The sequence below is a fragment of the Halictus rubicundus genome, chromosome 11 (genome assembly GCF_050948215.1).
Source record: "Halictus rubicundus isolate RS-2024b chromosome 11, iyHalRubi1_principal, whole genome shotgun sequence".
NCBI lineage: Eukaryota > Metazoa > Arthropoda > Insecta > Hymenoptera > Halictidae > Halictus > Halictus rubicundus.
The window spans coordinates 9,884,056-9,905,184 of record NC_135159.1 but is presented as its reverse complement, the minus strand read 5'-3'; the positions used below and the strand labels follow the sequence as shown (position 1 = coordinate 9,905,184).

Below are 21,129 nucleotides of genomic sequence, written 5' to 3'. Positions count from 1 at the left end.
ACCTTATTTTTTTCGAAAACGGTTGGAAATATCGGTGTGATTCTTTTTGGGTGTTTTAGAGAGATACTTTATGGATACTTGTAGTTAAGTTTTTTTTTCGTTTTGTTCGGAGTGGGAGTTAAGAAAAAATATTAATGTTTGATCGTTCGTCGTAAATGGGAGAGTTGAAACAGTGGAAAGACCATTTTTCTCCAAGGTTTGCATCGACTTTTCCTGCGTTTCCTTGACTCTGAGAACAAGGACAGTTTCCCGCGACACATTTTCCCGCAGCTGAAGGTGTTAGGGTTTAAGAAAACGAGATGGCGGATCGATTTGCTTGGAAATTTAATGAGGCACTCTCGATGGCTTACCTTCAAGAGGAAAACGCTTCTCGGCCATTTTGGAAAATCGACAAAGAAATAGAACCTTTTTGTTACTACTTTATTACTCCTCATTAATACCGAACTCTGCATTTTCTAATTATAGATCCTCGTGTAATAAGAAACTCTTAGAAAAATGGACGAAGGTTCGTATTAGTAACGCGATGGAACAATAAAATATAAATTGAACAACGAAATCCCTATTCTTCAATTTATCATCACGTTATTACCTTTAATTATTGTGAAACTCTACATTTTTTTAATTAGTGAGCTTCGCGTGACAAGAAACTCGTAGAAAAATTTACTTTTATTCCATTAACAATGCAATAAACCAGGAAATGTTTAAATAACGAGAAACCGGAAACTCGAAAAATTGATGAACGTATTTATTGTTTTCTTCTTTTGCGTTTTGTACCCGGTTCATTAATTAAGTGAAACGTTTTACAATTTTTGTAGACGTGTTATTTAACGTTTGGTGAACGTTTATTTTGGAAAATATACAAGAGAATGAGAATTATTGTGTTGTGATAGATTTTTGTTTGATTCGAGAGAATTATTCGGTTTTCCAGGAAGTTTGATTGATTTTGACGGGGATTCGCGGATCCCGGGCTTTTAAATTCCCAACACCATCACAGGACTAATCAATTGCACTTACTATTTCGCTGAATCGTTCAATTGATACTCGTTGCTCCTGCCAAAGCACTCCTGGACCCCGTTATCTGCCCAGAGCCTCTTCATCGCAGCTAGGAGCTCCTCGCCAAACGGCTCCGTGTCCTCCATTCTTTGGATCACGTCGAACACCATTTTCGAGTCCGTCTGTAACAGCATGAAACATCTGCTATTAATCGAAATGTCATCATCCTATTTACAAAAACAACGAAGTTACGGTTGTTTCAGTGTGAGACCCTCACGAGAAAAACTTAAAATAATATCTCAAAAACCACTATACTAATCGAGCTCAAATTTTACATACACCTTCGTGCGTTTATCATCAGTGCCATAATTGTGTAAAAATATTTTTTTTCTAATTTTTACAGCCCCGAAAAATGTAAAAAGAAATCGACGAAATCGAAACTTTCACGGAAGCTTGTGTGACATATTGAAAGTGTTTTCTCTGGCATTTATTATTGCAAATGAAGATTGAAAAATAAAAATTTGTATAAATATCTACGGCCACGGCTGTGCCTAAATATATTTTTTTCTCATTTTTAGAGCCCCTGCAGCCAGAAATAAAAATACTGAAAGAATTGATAGTATTTCTTCTGGCATTTACTACTGCAAATGAAAAGTGAAAAATAAAAATTTGCACAAATATCTCCAGTCCTCCAGTGACTAATAGGTCAACATAGAAAATAGAAATGAATTGTGGCAGATAATTTCAAAATTGAAAAAAGTCAGTGTTTGCAGCTCAGAGTTCGTCAAGCGAGGAAATTGTTATTTGACGGCGGCAAAATGATATTGCTTTGGGGAAAATGTTGTGTGGCAATGGAGAGCTGCTAGTGTGGAAACATGTTGGTCGCACAAGTGTCGGATTAACCGAGACAAACTGTCGTGAAGCACTACTGAAGCCATCAGGTTGCTGATCAACAGGTAGTCCATCAACAGTCCTCGGTAGCTGACAAGGGAGAACTGTTGCTATCAGCTTGCTGTATGTCGAGATATCGATGCAACGCGGATTCACCATCGAGAGAATTTGCACTTTGAACTTTCACAGTTCGCCGATTTGCACATGTGATTGATTAGTGAGAGAAAACATTTGGAAAAACATTCGTGTTTTGCACAGGCTTTTTTCCCCTCACTTTTTGTCGATTTTCGAATAATTATGGAGGCTGGACGGAAGCTAGACAAATACTTTATTTATTTGTTCATTTATGTACTGGGTGTCCGAACAGTAGATACTATAAAACGATTTTTTAAGGGATCTTTTTGTTTAGGCGTCTTTCGAGATTGCTATCAGCTGTTGATTGTTTAAGAATTTTTTATGGAGAAAGTAGAAGACATATTTTTGTTAAAGTTTACAGAGTTGTTTATGGGTGTCTGTACTATGCTTATTCATTTTTTTAGATCAAGATTGTCGAAACTGTTGGAGTTATTCACTGAAGAAGCAAACTATACCCCGGGTGTCTTAAATCAATCTCAATAAGCGACAATGAAGAATTTAATAATTTTTTGTGAACAAACTAGGTTAGATATCAATATGAAACTTTGCAGGCGTATTCATACATGTTTAAACTATACTTATGAATTTTTGTAAATATGTGTTATCAAGATTGTAGTAACCATTAATCAAAGAAGCGAAGCATTCCTACGGTTTCTGCGATTCGACCATTTCAACCCCCAACCGCAACAATGACAAATTTGATAATTTTTCCCGAACAAAGTAAATAACATATCTTCATGAAACTTTACAGACATATCCACCCACATTTAGACTACACTCACAAATTTTCCTAGACCCGTATCATCAAAACCATAGCAATCATCCGGAGAAGCAAACCATTCCCACAGTTTAATCATTCTGATTTCAACCCCCAGGAGCAACGAGGAAAAATTGGATAATTTGTTGCAAACAAACTAAACAATATATCTTAATGAAACTTTACAGACATATTCACGGACAAGTAAGCTATATTTACGAATTTTTGTAAATCAGTGTCATTAAGACTATAGCAATTACTCGCCCTCAAAACCAACCATCTCCCCCAAACGATTCGCATCAAACACCTGAGCTTCGGCAATGTTTAATGCAAGACAGACTGGTTTGCGAAAAAAATGTGCACGCATAATTTCGACAAGGGGAAGTCAACGGAGACACAGGGATCGTCAGCAGAGGGCGGTCTCGACTAATAAAAGAAATATTAGAGTGTCGGGGTTTGGATTGAGAGGCACTGCTCTGAAAAGCCGGATCAATCGGCACTCGAGGCAGACCCTCGTGTTCGTTGTTTTCGAGGCAGGTGCTCTCGTTATTGGCTCTAAGGTAAACGACGTAGCCGCGACGCTGCACGACCGGTAAATATGCTGAAGAGGGTGCTCCAGAACTGCCTCGAGATGCGCATCGATCTCGTTCGAGTGCTCCGACACGTCGATAATTTTTGACTCGAACCTGTCCCCTTTCGAAACGCGTCCCACGCCGTTTCAACAGAAAATCCAGCGTCCCCCTTTTCGACCCAGAACCGTGTCAAGGGGTTGCGTTTGCGGAGGAGGAAAGTTTCAAGTTCGAAACGTTGTCCCCGATACGTTCGAGCATTCTCAAACGTATGTCCATTGCTACTGGGAATTTGAATTTTGTTACTCCGGTAATTTTTCAACTTTTTAATCATTAAATTTTTTAACTGTTCGCGGACCTGTTTATTTTTTCATGTTGTTACTCACTGAAGAACCGGATGGCTCTTTTCAACCCCCAAACATTTTTCATTTGGAGAATTTTTTATTCAATAAAATAACTACCTAAATTATTTTTATGCAATTTTGCAGACTCGGTCGTATTGCTCTAGGCTACGTTCATGAATTTTTGCAGATGATTATTGTTGAAATTGTAAAAGTTATTCACCGAAGAAAGATCATTGCAAGAGGCAATTTAGTATTTTATATTTAATAAACAAAATAAGATATCTTTATTAAACTTCACATACTTGTTCATATGATTATAGACTGTATTCATGAATTTTTACACATTGCTATTATTAGAATTGTTATGGTTATTCACCGATAAAGTACGTGGCACGTTTCAACCCCCAAAATTCTCCTCCCAAATTAATTTTTATTTAATGAACCATATAACATATCTTCATTAAACTTTATAGACATGTTTATGAACAACCAAACTACACTCGTGAATTTTTTTACACAGCTACCATCAAAATTGCAAAAATTATAAATAAAGTAAAAAGTACTCAAACTTTTATCTTCGGTTTTATTGTTTTATATCTTCTTCTTTTATAAATAATTCTATATCATTCTTTATCTCAATCCACTGGCATTTATGATAATATATGAGTCTTTTATTTCAAAGATTGGCATTGTTATTCCAGTTTAAAAAGTGCAGCAGCAGAGTCCACTCCCTCCAAGTTGAAAAATCGATGGAAAAGAAAAACAAAAAAAAAAAGGAAGGAAGAAAAAATAAAATTCGACCTACCTCTCGCTCATTGGTCGAATAGCTGATGTTCAAGTTCGGCATCGCTCTGAGAATAGCGACTAAGGATTGTATCGTGTTGCTGTATACCACGGGCCTGTACTGCTTGAAGTCTTCTGGTGTAAAGCCGCTTTCATGGATAATTCTGTAAAAATAGAAGAAAAAAAACGACGATCGTTTGTAAGTTTTTTCAGGCTTCCCAACGATCTAGTGTTAGCACACTAAATTGTAAACTAAATTCTTGCTTGTCATTTATCGGTTCTAATTTTTATCCTGCGCTAAAACCGACTTATACGAGCCATGTATAAATTACTATCGAAAACATTCATTTTCCCGTGAATTTATTTTACATCGCACTTTTAAAATTCAATTTCGAGAATCTGTTATTTTGTTTGAGACGATCCAAAATTTTTGAGAAAATAGAAAATTGTGGGCCCGAGTAAAAATTGTTTTTCATTAGAGGTTCTGAGTGTGTATATCATTTTTTTAAAATGCCTCAACAAATTTTTAATTTTCTGTTTTCAAATTGTCAATTATTTATTTTAAACTGTTGCTTGATTCTTTTTAATTTGTAGTTCAATTTCGAGTGGAATTGTTCGGAATTTTGGGGTAAATGAAAAATTGAGGCAACAAGCTTGGAATATTATCAATTAACGTTCCGGAAGTGTTGGCCAGCGTCTGAATGCATGGGGTTTTGTTCATGGGGCGCCATGAATGGAGCCATTGACGAGAAAACAAGATTTGAAACACGTTTTACCGGCAAACTGTTCTTTCAACGCGGAAAATATTGATTTTTTGGGGTGAACGACCGATCCGATGTTCCCTTAATGAAGTTAAGTGGCGCGATCGTCTGTCCGCATTTATTTTTAACCATAAATTTATAAAACAATACGCGACAAACCGTGGGCGAAACATTTCATACACTACGGGACCGATAAAAATGCTAAAAATATTTTTTATGTGACGTACCGGACGTGTAACAACGGTCTGTGCGTAATTATCGATATTAACAACGTAACGGGACTAATTGCCTATTTTAATCATTTGCAAATTGAACAATTTCTTACGTTTCAGGTGAATACCTTTAATAATTCAAAACAAATGAGTTACCCTCTGTTATTGCCAATTAAAAATATTTTCAATGATTCAACATACAAAAGTTAAAAACAATGTCGTGATTAAAGAATATTAATGCTGGCTTTACAAATAATTCTGGTCGACGAAAATTGTGCTCAATCAATAATATTATCACGATAATAACGATAATAATCTAAAATGTTTTTTGAAATATTTTCAAAAAATTCTGCGATAATTTTTTTATGTAAAAAATAGTGGAGTAAAAGACTTACTTCATTTGTTTAACGATGGTACTTTTCCCGGACTCACCGGCACCTGAAAATTAAAAAGAAAAGAGCCATCAGTCAATTATTCATTGATTAAGAACAATTTCATTAGTGAACTGTGCTGTTAATTATTCATTCTAGTGTAACTGTTCAATTGTAACTTTATATAACAGAAACGTTTTATAGTGCTATTTTTGTAAAAGAATATCAATATTAATACTGGTACCAAGTTGATTGCACAAATTAATCAATATTGATACTAAACTGGTACTAAAATAATACTAAAATATCTATCAATATATTATTGATATTAAATTGGTACTAACTCATTAGTCAACTAGTACTCATTGGTCCCAAAATTTACCAATACATTATGAATATTGACTTGGTAATAAATCAGTCCTGAACTAGCACCTATTGTTCCCAAAATCTCTCAACACAGCATTGATGCCAAAAACCAATTGCACAAACGAAGAATCAAAGTCACGATCACCGAGGCGAAGTGAAACAAGACGATAAGGAGGAATTAGAAAAAGCCATAATAAAAGAGGGACTGAGAGAGACGATACGGGGAAAAAAGTGGCGCTTAGGGCGGAAGCGAGGGAACCGGAAGTGACGTAGCTTGCGCGCGGCGTGCCAGCGGAACTTGTTTTCCTGCTTATGGATGTCAGACCCTCCCCCTCTTTTAAAAAGCTCTTTCATCCCGAATCGTTGGCTCGTCGTCGCACTTCCCAGCCGCGTTCTACTTCTCCGGACTATCGATCCGCTGAAACACTCGAATTCTACGCTATTCGTTTCGCGTGCGGAGCGAAAATCAATTTTTGCGAACACTCTGCCCACACGTTTCGCAAAAAGTCACATCCGATTCTCGTCCCCATCTTCTTTCCTAGCCAAAATACTATTAAAACCCAACACGAATTAATGCTCGACATTAATCAAATTTTGAGAAAATATTGGCTGTAGAATTTACTGATTAACATTAACTCACTAATATTGTTTCCAGTGTTGTTCTAACGCTGGTAAACCAGATCGACTATTATTTGTCTTATGCGTTTCCACGTGACAAAAATATTCAACACAAAGTTGTAGAATTTGAAGAGACGGATGCACTGGTGGGAAAATTTTTTTCTCAAGAATTGTTTTTTCTGTACGGAACCTTATACTTTTCTTTGAGTATTCTTGCAGAGCGTGAAAAGACGAATTCAACTAGTACCATGATCATACCATTCCGATTAATAGCTTTAGAGATATCCGTGTTTGAAAATTTTTATTGTTTAGCCTTCAGGCAAAATTATCTCGAGAATGAATGATCGGAATGGTATGGTCATGGTACTCGTTGGACTCGTCTTTTCACGCTCTAGAAGAATATCAGAAAGAATATATAGGGTGACGTCCAAAAAAATATTCATGATCTTGATATTTTGTAAAAAGAATAAGCTTGAACATAGATGGAAGCTGAACTGAAAGCTAGATTGAAATAGCATAAACTGGTTCCGAAAAGTTTATTTGTACGCCAATAAATAAGGCAATTCCACTTAAGTGGCTCACCCTATATAGTAATTCCAGACACGAGTAAATTATCGTAAAACTGATCTCCGTGAGCGAGGCTATAGGGTTTGACATACCAAGGCACAAACGCATTGTACACTATGGTCCTCTATAGTGTCATTTGGTTTTTTGAAATAGAATTTTGGGAAGATAAATACGAAATAATTTTATGATACAAATTTTTACTTCGTCGGAGCTGTTGAAATATATTGATGTATAGTAATTTAATGAAATATTTAAAACTAAATAGCTTGGAATTACAGCATTGTTATTTTATTTTGCACTGAATAAAATATCGAAAAGAAGAAAGAAATGACCAAAACGAAAAATTTTAAGAAAATTTTTAATGAAATGTTTAACATGAGAAAATAAACGTTTGCAACAAAATTTCAGAAGAATTTCAGATTATTGCTAACAGAGTGTCAGCTTGCTGGCATTCCTCGAAGAAGAAGTGAAATTCTATTTAAATCGCGTTTCTCGCGAATGCTCCAGCGCGATATTGATTCAGCCTGATGGACCGTGGTCTAATTAACGTAATCAGCGCACAGAGACGGTTGCTCGACGGTGTTTGGCGAATATTTTAAGCGGTCGTTTGGTATTAGCCCGTGGTGATACGGCGGAGTTAAAAGAGAAAACGATCGTGTGCGTTTCATGCGGCATAAATGGGATGAAAATACTCGGGGAAGACGCAAGCAAAAGGAATGACGTCATTGGTAACACCAATAAACAGGACCCAGATTTCCCTCGAATAATCTCGGTTTGAATGCCGACCAGAAAACCAGAGATTCTTCATCTTCGCCTTAATCAGGCAGGTTGTGGATTTCGGAAACGAGGAGAGACAAGAGGCAACGTTTCAGACGAAAGATTTCCGACAAAAATTGTCGAATTTCTGACGATAATCGTCGAATTTTAAACGAAAACTGTCGAATTTCATCATTCCTGATCGCCATTGTTCGAAATCCCATCGTCAATGCAACTGCGTCTTTATGAGTCGATTTGTAACAACGAAACTTGTACAAAACTTTGGTTGTTGAAGTTTATCAATTTTTTTTATCGTTTGTCAATTGCTCTATTCATTGTTTAACTTAAACTCTGATTTTAGAGTGGAATGAATTTTGTTTTAACTTGGAATAATTTTTATTTTTCATTTAAAAAAGATTTATTTCGATTTGATTTTGATATTTGGACGTTTTTCAAAATGTTTGTGAAGCGAAAATATTGTGAAAAAGTACATTACCAAAGCAAGGATGCAAGGACGATGAGTTTATAGTGATTCAGTCGGCAAAGTAAAATATATAAACAAAAATGGCAACAATAATACAAAAACAAGAATTTTTAAACGTAGGAATGACGAATGACGAAAAGGCAAGAAATTGACTTGCAGTGAAAAATGAAATTCCCGTCCACGCGGGTATAATGTAATTGGAATTTGCAAAGGCACGCTCGACGAGCGATAATTACATCGTAATAAAGATCCCACGTCATTAAATTCGAGTCACGATCGGCGCGTGTTACTCAAACGAGTCATTAAAAACAAACAGTAACCCGAGCGGAAGCTGTATTTACGGGAAGAGTGGATCAATTAATGTACTACTTCAATTCTGGCACTCTTCGCAACAATTTTTTTGCCATTTCCGGCCACTTTCGGGCCGTTCTGTGATTGCGGTTTTGCAGGATTGCCGCTTCTCGCAATTTGCACAATTCGCATTTCACCACATTAAAATATTACATGTTGTATTCAAATATGACATATACCATATCGCATTATAATAATAATTTTTTAAGGATGTAAATACTGCAATTTTAAATTAGCCTAAAATTGGATTTTTTAAATTGAGAATGCTACTATTTTTTCATGCATTTGTTTGACTGATTAAACAACTATTATCGATAGTTTTAATTCAATATTATTATCGAAATATATTAAATTCTGAAAATTTTTTACAAACAGGAACATTGCAAATTTTAATGTATGTTGATACCGGATTTGTTAAGCTGGAAATACTATCATTTTTTAATGTATTATTCTCCCGGCTAATGCAGTAGCTACTTATTGCAATTTTAATTTATGTTAAAATTGGCTCAGCAGAGTGGAAAATGTTTAAAAACTGTGATTTTTAAACTTATGATCGCATAGACTATTTATATAGACTATTAATACCCTATTCTAACCGAAGTGCAGGATTTGTTAAAATATACAGAAATAATTAGCCATCACTTTGTTCAGAAATAAATTGCTAATTGTAGAAAGTTAATTGCTGCGATTTTTATAATCAGACGAGAAAGTACTACAATGCATGTACAACCTACAGGGGGGGGGTTATTCTTGAACGTGAAAAAAGAAGTATCTGTTATGTAACTGGAACGTGAGGCTTAATGGGTTAGATTGATCAGAATATAAACAACGAATATAAAACCATTAAGGAGGCGAGTGTTTATTATGTAATCATCAACTGGCCATTTGCACTTATTTAGATGGAAGGGTTCTGCACTTCAAATGTTGCATTATAATGCTGCATTAACTTCACATTTTTATTCAAGAGAACAATTCGCTTATCTCCGACTTTCTCATAATAAATTCTGAAGAAAAAGCGGATCCTCTAACAGAGAATAAATTCATGAAAAAATGTTCATTCCCAGTACTATTGCTGCCATGCTATAACAAATTAGCACACATACTATTAGCACTCTTCTTTCTCGATTTTAATACACTACTTTTACAATAATCAGTTGTAGCTGAAGTGTCAATAGGCTTACGGTGGCTAGTGTCAATAGGCTTACGGTAGCTAAAAGTATTAAGCTATTGAAGCAAACACTGAGAAACCAACGAGGTGCAACCTAGCCTAAAGACTCACTGAGTCCCAAGTTATTGATGCGATGACAACTAGTTGCTTCAATCTTGAAGCTAGTATTCGCACCAACAAGTCTATCAAGAAATCCTCATCTATGAATCCTCCACTCTAGCTTTTTAGAAACTATCCAATAGTGGCACTCTAGTGTTGATACTCGGCTAGCTAACGTATTGAGTTATTGAGACATCATTGTGCTCCTAGATCTCTGTACCCCTAATGACTCAAGATACAGAAGGTGATTCTCTTGATCCCGAGCCAAACATTGAGCAAACTAACAAGGTTCCAGCAATCTGGCAAAGGGACTCACCGAGCAGCAACAGCTTGATGTCCTTTGCGGCCTGCATGCCGTCCTCTTTTAGGTTCTTCTCGATCTGCTTGCTGCGGGCCAGGGCGGCCCGCTCTTCCGCCGACATGGCACAGCCCATCTTTCCACAGGTTGCCCTTACAAACGCCACCACCAACCTCTAAATCCTCCCTTCCTCCGTAACGAACGACCCGCCGCACCGGGAGGGGTTTGTAAACCTGTACACAGGCCGAGTCACCTAAGTGTTCAAGTTGCAATATTTTCCAAGCTGTTGCCGGTATCCAAAAATGCTTCAAACGAAAGCCGAATGCTTTCATACGAGACATTATTCCTCGCAATTGTCGCTTGTCTAAGTAGTCGGGTGTAGGACAATTGAAGGTCAAGTTTATCTTTTTGTATTTTCGAATGCACCAATCGATTCGGCGCGCAATTCTACACAGAAAAGTGCTGTCGCACCAATAACCTACCATACCTAGCTTAGAAGATATTTTCAGGCTACCGTAGGGGGTGGTCCAATTTTGAAATTGGAATATCTACTTAATCGGTGGGTTTAGGCTGTGAGTTGAGTAGTACTCTTTTGGTCAGAATTGAAAGCTGCATCGATTACCATGGTCGTACGTCTGTTTTCCGTGGGTCGACAGTAGAGGTCATGTGAAGGTGAATTGATTTTTCTAGTGGAATCGCATTTTTTAATACCGTAGTCGATGCAGTTTTCTATTCTCTTCAAAAAGTGTTATACAATTTCCACTCTAAAATCATTGATTGAAGAGATATTCAAACTTCAAAATTGCATACCCTACCATAGGGACATCTAAATATCTTCTGAACTAATGATTGTCGACTATTGATGCGACAGTACTTTTCTATGTGAAATTTCGAGCTGAATCGATCGGTGCCTTCAGAAATATAAAACAAAAGCTAACTTACACTTTCAAATATCCAGCACGCGATGTTTTGCAAAAATGGTAATTACATCGTACAACATCTCACACGGAACCAGTCAACTTTTGTTTGAAAGATTTTTCCGTACAGTGAACAGTCTCGAAGATATTTCACCTCAAACCGTCAGGTGACTCACCCTGTATATTCCTTTCTCTCTCTCACTCTCTCTCTCTCTCCCTCTCTGTTCTGTTCCGGTTCTCTGCTCTCTTCAACGCTTTCGTTCCTGGTCCTAGATAAGGGTTCCGGTGGCCCCGGTATTTTCACCAGCACCAACCACTAAACAACCACCACCCTCTTCCTCGGACACGCCACCTCCGCCGACGCCACGCCTCTGCGTCACCTCCGCCGCCACCCTCGGACACCGATTCCTCGGCGTGTCGTCCTCGTGTTCGTCCTTCGCGCGTCACCGGAACCGGCAGAGGCCTCCTCCTCCACCAGTTGGCTCCTCCTACTTGGCCCCGTTCCTAGTCAGCTAGCTGCACCACCGCGCTCCCCGCTCTTCGGGACTACTGTAGGAGCCCGCCACCCTGGGACGAGGTTAGGAACCTTCTTCGGCGAGCACTAGCTCTGAAACAGACACCGTAATAGTTAGTTTAACAATCCATTCTCTACAGTGCAAGTTCTTTCTAATATTAATAATCGAATTTTATTAGAATAATGTTGAATATTGCAGCTCCGTCCACGGGCCGGGGCACTCGTGGATGCCTCTGGGCGGAGCTCTGAGCTAAGACGCGCGCTAGTGACGCCTGTCGAAGCTGAGTGGGGGGAAAGAAGCGACGCGACGCTAGGGGGCGTGGCTTATTGGCCCGCCGATTTGTATTTGTCCGGTAATAGAGAAAACACTGCACGTATATGCAGTGTATGAACGATATTGGTATACAGGATGGGCCAAAATTTGTGGTAGACGACTTATACAATGAATGATTACTTAAAAAATCGAACAAATGCCTAGTTAACAATTTTAAAGAAACTACTTTTGAATGAGAATCTCAGTTAGAAGTGGTTATTCGAGGTAAGGAATACGAAACAGTCCGAAACGATAAGTTGAAATAAATATAGTGTGCATTAATCGTTGCAATCTTATCATTTTTCCAGAAGTGCAAACATTGACTCCAGTCATTTATTAGTATCTTTACCCGCTAATACAAAGAATCCAAGTTTAAAATAATTAGCAATAAAAATTGTAGAAATATATAGAGTAGTAAAATGATTTGAAATAAAAACGATAGAAATGTATAAAATAATTTTCAAAAATTTGCAATAAAAATTATAACGTTTTCAGAACCGCAGAAACTATGTAAACAATTAGTGAAATAATTTGCGGTAAAAATTCTAATTCTTCTAAGACTAGCTTTTCGGTTTAAGTCGTGTAAAAATTCAATAAAAAATCGAACTTTTCTTGTTATTAACGGAATGATCCGAAACTTTTGAGCACCACTGTACCCCGTATCGGTAAAAACCGAGAAGGTTTACACGATTACGATTAAGTGGCGTCGACAAGGACGAAGAGTGTGCCGCAACCGCAAAACATTCCTGCGCCGAAGAAAAACTAATTTCCTTCCGCGATCGTGATCCGATGAAAAAAAAAGAAAAGGAAACGTACGCGAGAATGGCGGCGGCACATGTTACAGCGTTTAAAAGTCGCCCTCGAGCCGAGGCCTAGTTCCCTTTCCCGGTGGCGACGCTTTTGTGAGAGAAATTGTCAGCCGGGTTGCCTTTGAAACCGTCCAAAGAAAATATGGCCGCGAGCGATCACGTCTCGAAAGACACCGGTGATTTATTATTGATGCTAGAAACCGAGAGTGTACTTCAGGGACACCCGGTACGTGAGATTCTGCGACCCGAAGAATCGAACGCCTTATCGGCGAACCCTTTCGTGCGAATTATACGGAACGCATGGGAGATTGTGGAACGAGAGGGTACAGGGTGATTCTACGTGGAAAACTACGTCGAAAATGTGGAATAAAGTTTTTTGATTTTGGACCTCGTTTTCGAAAAGATTTCATTTGAATGTCCCCTGTTCTGGAACATCGAAAGAGACTTGTCAGTCCACCTTCTCCTGCAAATTATACGGCATCCGTAGAAAATTAAGAAATGACACCAAACGGGGAGGATTCTACGTTAAAAAAGGGATCGAAAATGTAGAACAGAAGTTTTTTATTTGAGTCCTCGTTTCCGAGAAAATTCGCTATGAATACGCATCGAGCACACGTGCATTTGCACAACATTTGAACAAATACAGGTGGTGCAGTCGACAAAGAGTTATTGTGTTTGCGAAATTGTTAACGAAACGTAGAATCAAATGCATAAAAACATCCCCGTTGCGGTCTTCATTTTTTTTAAATTAAGTATTGATCTGCACTATAAATTTTTAAATTGGCTCTCTTGAAAACTATATTATTCCTAACTCTTAAAAATGACTTATCCTTTTCGTATCCCTATACGTATTCCACGTGCGACTCGTTTTTAATTCAATCGCCGCCATAATGGATGTGTCCGACCTTTCGATATTAAATTGATCGATAATCGCGGCTATATGTATATTGAATCGGTCGCTGGTTCAATTGCATCGGAAACCTATTACTCGGAAAAAGGATTGCATGTTAGAAAAAGACCGTTCCAATGAGATACCGAAATCGATTTTACAACATGTGCAAATGTGCAAATGTATGAGCACGAAGTATCACTAGCTCAGCAACAGAAATAAAATTGCGTAAAAGATACAACTGTTACATATTTGTATAAACATTAAATAATAGTAACGCTCCTCCTCGTATTCAAATAAACATTAAATAAAAGTGATACCCCTTTTTAATATTTACCTAAAAATTGAATAAACGAAACGCTCCTCCTCGCGTTTAAACGAAAATTAAATGAAAGAAACACCCTTTTTAATATTTAAATTAAAATCTAATAAAAGAGGCAACTTTTTAAATATTTAAATCAGAATTAAATAAAAGAGGCACCCATACTAATACGTAAATGAAAATTAAATGAACGAGGAACCTAAAAAATCAAATAAATAATTCAAATAATTTGATTATGGGAAAATCAAATAAAAGATACCAACTCTTTGGTATTGAAATAAAAACAAAATAAGAGGCACACTCTTTTTAATATTTTAGATTAAGATAAAAGACGCAACCTCTTTGTCTTTTAAATAAATATGAAATAAAGGACACAATTTTTTGTCTTGCATGAAAATTAACAAAAGGAACGTTATTGTCGATATTGAAATTAAAATTGAATAAAAGAGACGCAATTTTCAATATTTAAAATAAAATTTAATCAAAGGGACACCGTTATCGACATTTTAATTAAAATGGAATAAAAGGTACAGCTTGTTGTGACTTGAATTAAATTGGTTACCGAAGATCAATGACCACTTCGTAATTGTTAAAACGGAATCAGATAAACGATCATAAAATGACGAAGTAAAAAATTCAGGTTTGATTTGTCGCCGAGGACGACTGCTGTCGCAAGGATGGTTCGCCATTGTGTCAAGGAGGTTAAAATCGATATAGTCAATAGTTCGGCAACTGTATGAAAGTTAGTGGCGTTCGAACTGTCAAAGAAAGCATTGCCAACCTCGGTATACTCCCAATACGCGCGAACTATTTTCCAACTTCCGGCGAGTCCTCGGAAGAAGCATAAGAACGATGAAAATAATTCATGCCGCTCGGGACATAAGACCAGCATTCGCCGTGCGGCATGAATCATTTCGACTCGTGGCACACAATTCACATCTTGGCAAAGAAACCTAACAATTGAACTAAATTAATTCTTGATCGCTAAACGGTGGATTTTTATGCAAAATAAAAATTGTCTGCAACAATTGTTTAAAACGGGACTATTAACCCTCATTAGGATGATGGTAGACCCCTTCGTATTTTGTATTCTAATTCAGCAGAGGACACAACGCTCACGACACAATTAAAAAGAGATCGATTGTAATAATTAAAAAAAAAAGAAAGTGAATTTTCATCCTGAAGAAAATATAAATCAAAGAGCTATATCTTGTCCATAGTAAAGAGCTTAGGAAAAAAAATTAAAATTAGGAAATTGTAAGAATACAATCGAAGAGAAGCATCCTTAATTAGGGGTGGATGTGGCTAAGCAAAAATGGCTGGTTGACTCATCAACCCTCGTTAATAGGTTAACCCCCAGCCTTGTACGCGGCTGCGTGCTCTAGTGACTTACAGTATACTTAATGCCAACGTCGATCTAACGTTCTCACCGAAGAGCACACGTTTCTATTTAATTTATTACGCCTACCAAAAAACGGGGGTGGTTTTTCTTCGCAACTAAACTAATTATCAAACACCCTGAACTACCCTGAAGTATTCCAATAGACCATACAATAATTGCATTCTCAGACTATCGTAATATCTCAGAAAAAGTGCTGAAAAATTTACCGAAATATTTTCAAGAGGGTAAAGAATTATTTGCAATACAGCGGCAAAAACCAGTTTACAGAAAATTCCAGAGGTTACGAGAGACCTAGGACACCTTAGGACAGGTCTTAACCTTGCGAGGTTAAGATTCCAAAAATTTGCTAAATCCCACAAAGGATGAGAAGGAACCAGTTTTTGTACACAAAATTTCAATTGTCGCATCCTGTTCAAATAATCCGAGCCGCCCGGGTCATAAGTCTCTCGCTGGCAAGCAGCACGATTCATCTGCGCATTGAATGCAACCCCCAACAACGCATCCTCGCATCAATTCTCTCATAACCCCCGGAGAACGATTACTATCGACAATTGTAAACCTGGCAATGCATGGACAGATGTTCAACAATCGGTTCAACCCAGCAATCGTTCGTTAAGCTACGTAATTGCGTTGAAAAACGTCAGAAATATTACCGGATAACGCACAGCGATAATAGGTGTCCACCCCACTCCCAGTGCTTCCGACTTGCAACACAGGAGTGGAGTGGACAGTTATTATGACTGTGATCGTGTTCACAGTATCTTCCCACCTAGCAACAATTGTTTTACATTCCACCCGTACACAGGCACCTTCAAAAACATTTCTAACCTCCGTGCGCTCTTCAGGGTGAACATACACCCACGTTGAAGACAATTTCGTACGTACATTTAATTCCATCGATTATAATTTCATACTCCATAGTATGAAACGAAAATGGGGGAAAATTACCAAGGGATAAATTATAGGCAATAAAAACTTGAAAGGGTCGCGAAAAACCCGAGGATCAAATATACAAGTGCTTCGTCTAAATTTCTCCACGCAGCTTTCGAAAAGCTGGGTCAGAACGGACCCAGGCAGCGCCACCCAAGGGTCAATCCTCCAGCGTGAACCACCCTAACCCAAAAACCAGACAAGCACGAAAAACCCGGCATCCGAAGGTGCCCGGGGACACAAAGAGGAACAAAACCATAACCGATCGAGCGAACCACAAAATAAAAATGGCCCATCCTTCAACGATTGACACGAGCTGCCCGTCGTCGCACCCAGGGCCGTATCCCCAGGAGAACCGTCCAAAAATAACCGGCGACAGCCGTCAGTCAACCGAAACGCGAACTATTGCAAGAAAACCGGTGAGGGGAGCGAGGGAGGGAGAAGTTCGAGAGAAAAAAAAAAGATCAAAAATCCGAGGAAACCTGAAAGAATAATACCGCGTCGTACCGAAAGTTAAGACGCGAATCCCCCAGAGCGGCTAGCTATAGCTTCAAAGGCGAGTTAGCTCATCACCCCCTGTTAACAGGTTAACCCCTTGCCACGGCCTGCCTGGCTCGCGTCTGCGTGTCACGGAGTCACTTCACCAGTCCCATAATCCGCACACCTCACTCCCACGAGCCTCGAGCACACTATACATCGGAGACGATGCTCGCGACGATCATTTATTAAATGTTCCTCCCCCCACTGATCAATTTCGTAGAGGCGAAAAGGGGCTGCGAGCTAGAGAGCCAACGAGAGAGAGAGATAGAGAAAGATATATCTCTCTCTCTCTCTCTCTATCTCGCCTGCCGTGAAACTAATTCTAGGACGGATCGACAAAAAGGGACGTAAAATGGCTAGTAGAAATAAACAACTCACTGGCGTAGCCACCCCGCGTCGATCCGCTAGGTGCCAGGGTAGCTCCAGGTGTCACCGGGCGCGCACATAGACGACGCCTGTCCTCTTGCGTTCTGTCCCCTTTTTATTTCACGCACCCGGTCTGTCCCCGACGACGTGTAACGCACTAAGTCTCACGTCTCACTGGATACTGGCAGAGATCCTCTTTCTCTATCTCTCTATCTCTCTCTCTCTCTCTCTTTCTCCGCGTATATCTGTGTACGGCGCGGTGTCACGTCTCTCCGTCGTCGTTGCTCGTCGAATCGATACCGGCGAACTCGAACTCTCGAACACTCTCCGCGAGAGAACTCGAACGCGGCGAGAGAACACCGGAGAAGAGAGCGCCGAACACCGGGGGCCCGGCCCGAGTGAGACCGATTCGAACGTACACGGAAAGAGCCGAAGTGCGGCCGCGACACTGAAGCGTGTATCTCGCCGGGCGCCGCGCGCGAGCCGAGCCGAGCCGAGCTACCCGCGGCTAGTTAGTTAACTAACCGTGCTGGAATATATATCGGCGACGGTGACACGGTGGTGCGAATCGATGACGATCTCTCCGTCTATCTCTCTCTTTCTCTCTTCGTACTCCGGGGGGGAGCTTAGCACTTCGGTCAAACCGAACGGTCACGTTTCTTTTCTTTATGTATATATATGTACATATAGATTCTGGGCATAGGTATATGCTTGTATATCTCTGTATATGGATAAGTATATATACATATATATATATGTATATATTGTTTCTTTCTATCTCTCTCTCTCTTTCTCTGACACGACGGACGAACGCGATTCGTGTTGTTTTGTTTTTTTTTTTTTTTATGAAGGGCTCGACCGACGCGTAAACTTATGTGCGGGATCCACGGACCGTGTACAAAAAGGTCGGCTGAGAGAAAAGAGAGAGGATCCGGCGACACGAGCAACCCGAAGCGTTTCGAGGAGCTGGACGCGTCCCTGGTGAGCTCCGGTGCACGACTGAGGCGCCCTCTCGCCCCGCCCCAGAAGCGCAGCGGCGCTCACAGCCGCGAGGTTCGACGGGACGTCGATCGATCCGCCGACTGACCCCACCACTGGACCCTCCGGGATGGTGAGGAGAGATCCCCGCGAGTGCGCACGCGCGGGATTCATCCCTGCGCGGCGCGAGCTATCGAGGAATCGAGAGGCTCGTCCTGCGGGATCGAGAGCTCGAGGATTTGAATCGGGCGCATCGCGCGCAACAACCTCCCGCACAACCTGAAACAAATTAAATACAGTCGGTCCCATAAGTATTCGTACGCTCTTAATAATCGTATAACTTTGTCAACATTGGACTACACTACTTGAATTTGTTTGAGAAGAACAATTGGATCAGTACATAAAGTGAACAAAATTTTTTACGAATATTGCAATTGGTCGAAAGTGCAGAGAAAATACTAAAAGTTGTGTTTTGCAACTTTTTTCTGAGGACTTACATTGAAAATTTAGTGAGTACGATTTTCATCAAAATCGGTGCACGTTGCAATGAGCTGCAGATGTTCCAAAATGATCGCATAAGGACGAAATTCCCTGAGAATGCCAAAATTCTGCGACTTTCGCCCTTAAGTTTTTCATCGTTAAACGTTTGTAGCTCAGAATATGTATAATTGATACAGATGTATAAAACGTACTTTTTAAATTTTTAATATAAGCCCGCATTAAAAAGTTGCAAAATACAACTTTTAGTACTTTCTCTGCAATTTCGAGCGATTGCAATTTTAATCAAACAATTTTTCACGTTATGTAGCGAACGAATTGTTCTAACTTCTCAAACAAATTCAAGTAGTATAGACCAATATTGACAAAGTTATGCGCTTTTTAAGAGCGTACGAATACTTATAGGACTGACTGTATATGAAATCGGGTATATCTGTTCGTACCACACTTGAACGCTTAGAAATCTATCAAACACAAAGACGTTTAGTAATGCAGCAATTGATTTGAATCACAGTACATACATTAATTTTTTTTTCGTTCGAGTGCAAAGGGTTAGTAAGTCGAAAATAATATAACAGTATCTTTAAATTCTTCTAACGTTCTTACTGTTGTAAATTCCATCTACTCATTTTTGTCATAAATGCAGTAAATCCGCAGTCTAGAAAAAACAAATAATATAACATGTCAAGTCTCGTGGTTACAGTGGACTTCCGTAGAACGCGAACAAAAAAATAAAATATGCAATGAATGTACAAAATATTAATTCAAAATGCTTTAACATTCCCTACCACGGAAGATACGTATACAAACAGTCTCTTTAAATAGTTTATTGGTTGTAAGAGAATCTACCATAACTTAATTTATTTGAACGAATATGCATAACGAACTAATTACTTCAATTACAGATGCAACAAAGAATGTTGCTTTATTTCGTACGAAATTTCTCATGCGATTCAGCTGAATCATTGTAATGAAATAACAAGTAATCAGACGTGGGGGAATTACGACAAGATTAATTGTTACTTCTCGCTCACTTTGGCGATCCGTCACACCGTGCGCGCGCGTCTCTTCAGGGTTGGTAACCTGCAATGGCGAATCACGTTTCGCTGCGGTCTGCCGGGAAGTTAGGCTCCAGTCGAACTGATAAACTGGGGGACAATGCTCGGCTTAAAGTAGGTTAGGTTCAGGGGTGGAGGGTGTGGATTTTCAAACCAAGTCTGCGGCTTGAATACACGGGACTGTTCGGCCCGGAATGAGAGTTTTTTGGAAAATTTTCGGTGGTTGCCACCTGGTCCTCTGTTTACCCGGCGCACTGTTAAGCGGTGCTTAGGGTTGCTGTATACTGCTGCCATTAATGGCGTATCGCCTCTTAGCAGGATTTACTGCTGCACGCTCGAAGACTATACTTCGGTAATGTTCGAGGAGTGATAAAAGACGTAAAGGAGAACGCCCTATGCAGCATGGGTCTTATGGTGTATAATGTAGAGGTTTAAAAGCTTGCGATGTGGGAACTTATTATACTTTGAATATTTTTGGATTTTAGGCAACTGTATGATTTATCGAGCAGTGACTGTATCGAGCGGTTGACTGTCTAATGATATCTAATAAACGAGAGATTTCATTATTTATTTATTGGAGTTTATTATGCCCATACACAATTACAACGGTGTCTATTCTCCCCCTCTTGCAGAACTACACAACTACCCCTGTAATTCTCTTCTACGCTACGCAGAAATTAACTATAGCTTCATCCTACATGAGATCATTAGTATTAAACCCTACATCAATACCTTTCTATTCAATTTCCTTAAAAGTATAAGAAAAAGGGAAATTCTTCCAGTTTCTTACCGATAATTGATAATGCAGTTGTTTGCATTGTAACGATACCGACAGCGAGTAATGGAGGTTGCAGCAGATATTACAGACTGTAGGTAATGCAGATATCCATAAAACCATCTGAAAATAATATAATTTTTTATGGAAAATAATAAAAATCGGTTTAGTTTAAAAAAAAAAATACTACTTTTTAAAAGATATGCTAAACGGAGAGTGTTAGATTTTAGTAGTCGATTTTAATAAAAGGAATATTAGAAAATGTGAGAAAAATTCATCCACTCTTCCAATCCAC

At 38.9% G+C, this 21,129-nt stretch overlaps 1 protein-coding gene across 1 annotated transcript in view; it reads right to left on the bottom strand.

Annotated features, from left to right (window-relative positions):
• Galphao (G protein alpha o subunit) overlaps positions 1 to 18,298 on the bottom strand; it is a 34,282-nt gene extending 15,984 nt beyond the window's left edge. The window contains exons 1-6 of the mRNA XM_076796487.1: positions 17,538 to 18,298; positions 11,617 to 12,047; positions 10,542 to 10,756; positions 5,841 to 5,883; positions 4,495 to 4,636; positions 1,015 to 1,175 (exon numbers count right to left, since the gene is read on the bottom strand). Coding sequence (XP_076652602.1) covers positions 1,015 to 1,175; positions 4,495 to 4,636; positions 5,841 to 5,883; positions 10,542 to 10,659 — 464 coding nt within the window. The 5' untranslated portion in view covers positions 10,660 to 10,756; positions 11,617 to 12,047; positions 17,538 to 18,298. The remainder of the gene's footprint in view (positions 1 to 1,014; positions 1,176 to 4,494; positions 4,637 to 5,840; positions 5,884 to 10,541; positions 10,757 to 11,616; positions 12,048 to 17,537) is intronic.
• Positions 18,299 to 21,129: the final 2,831 nt, after the last annotated feature.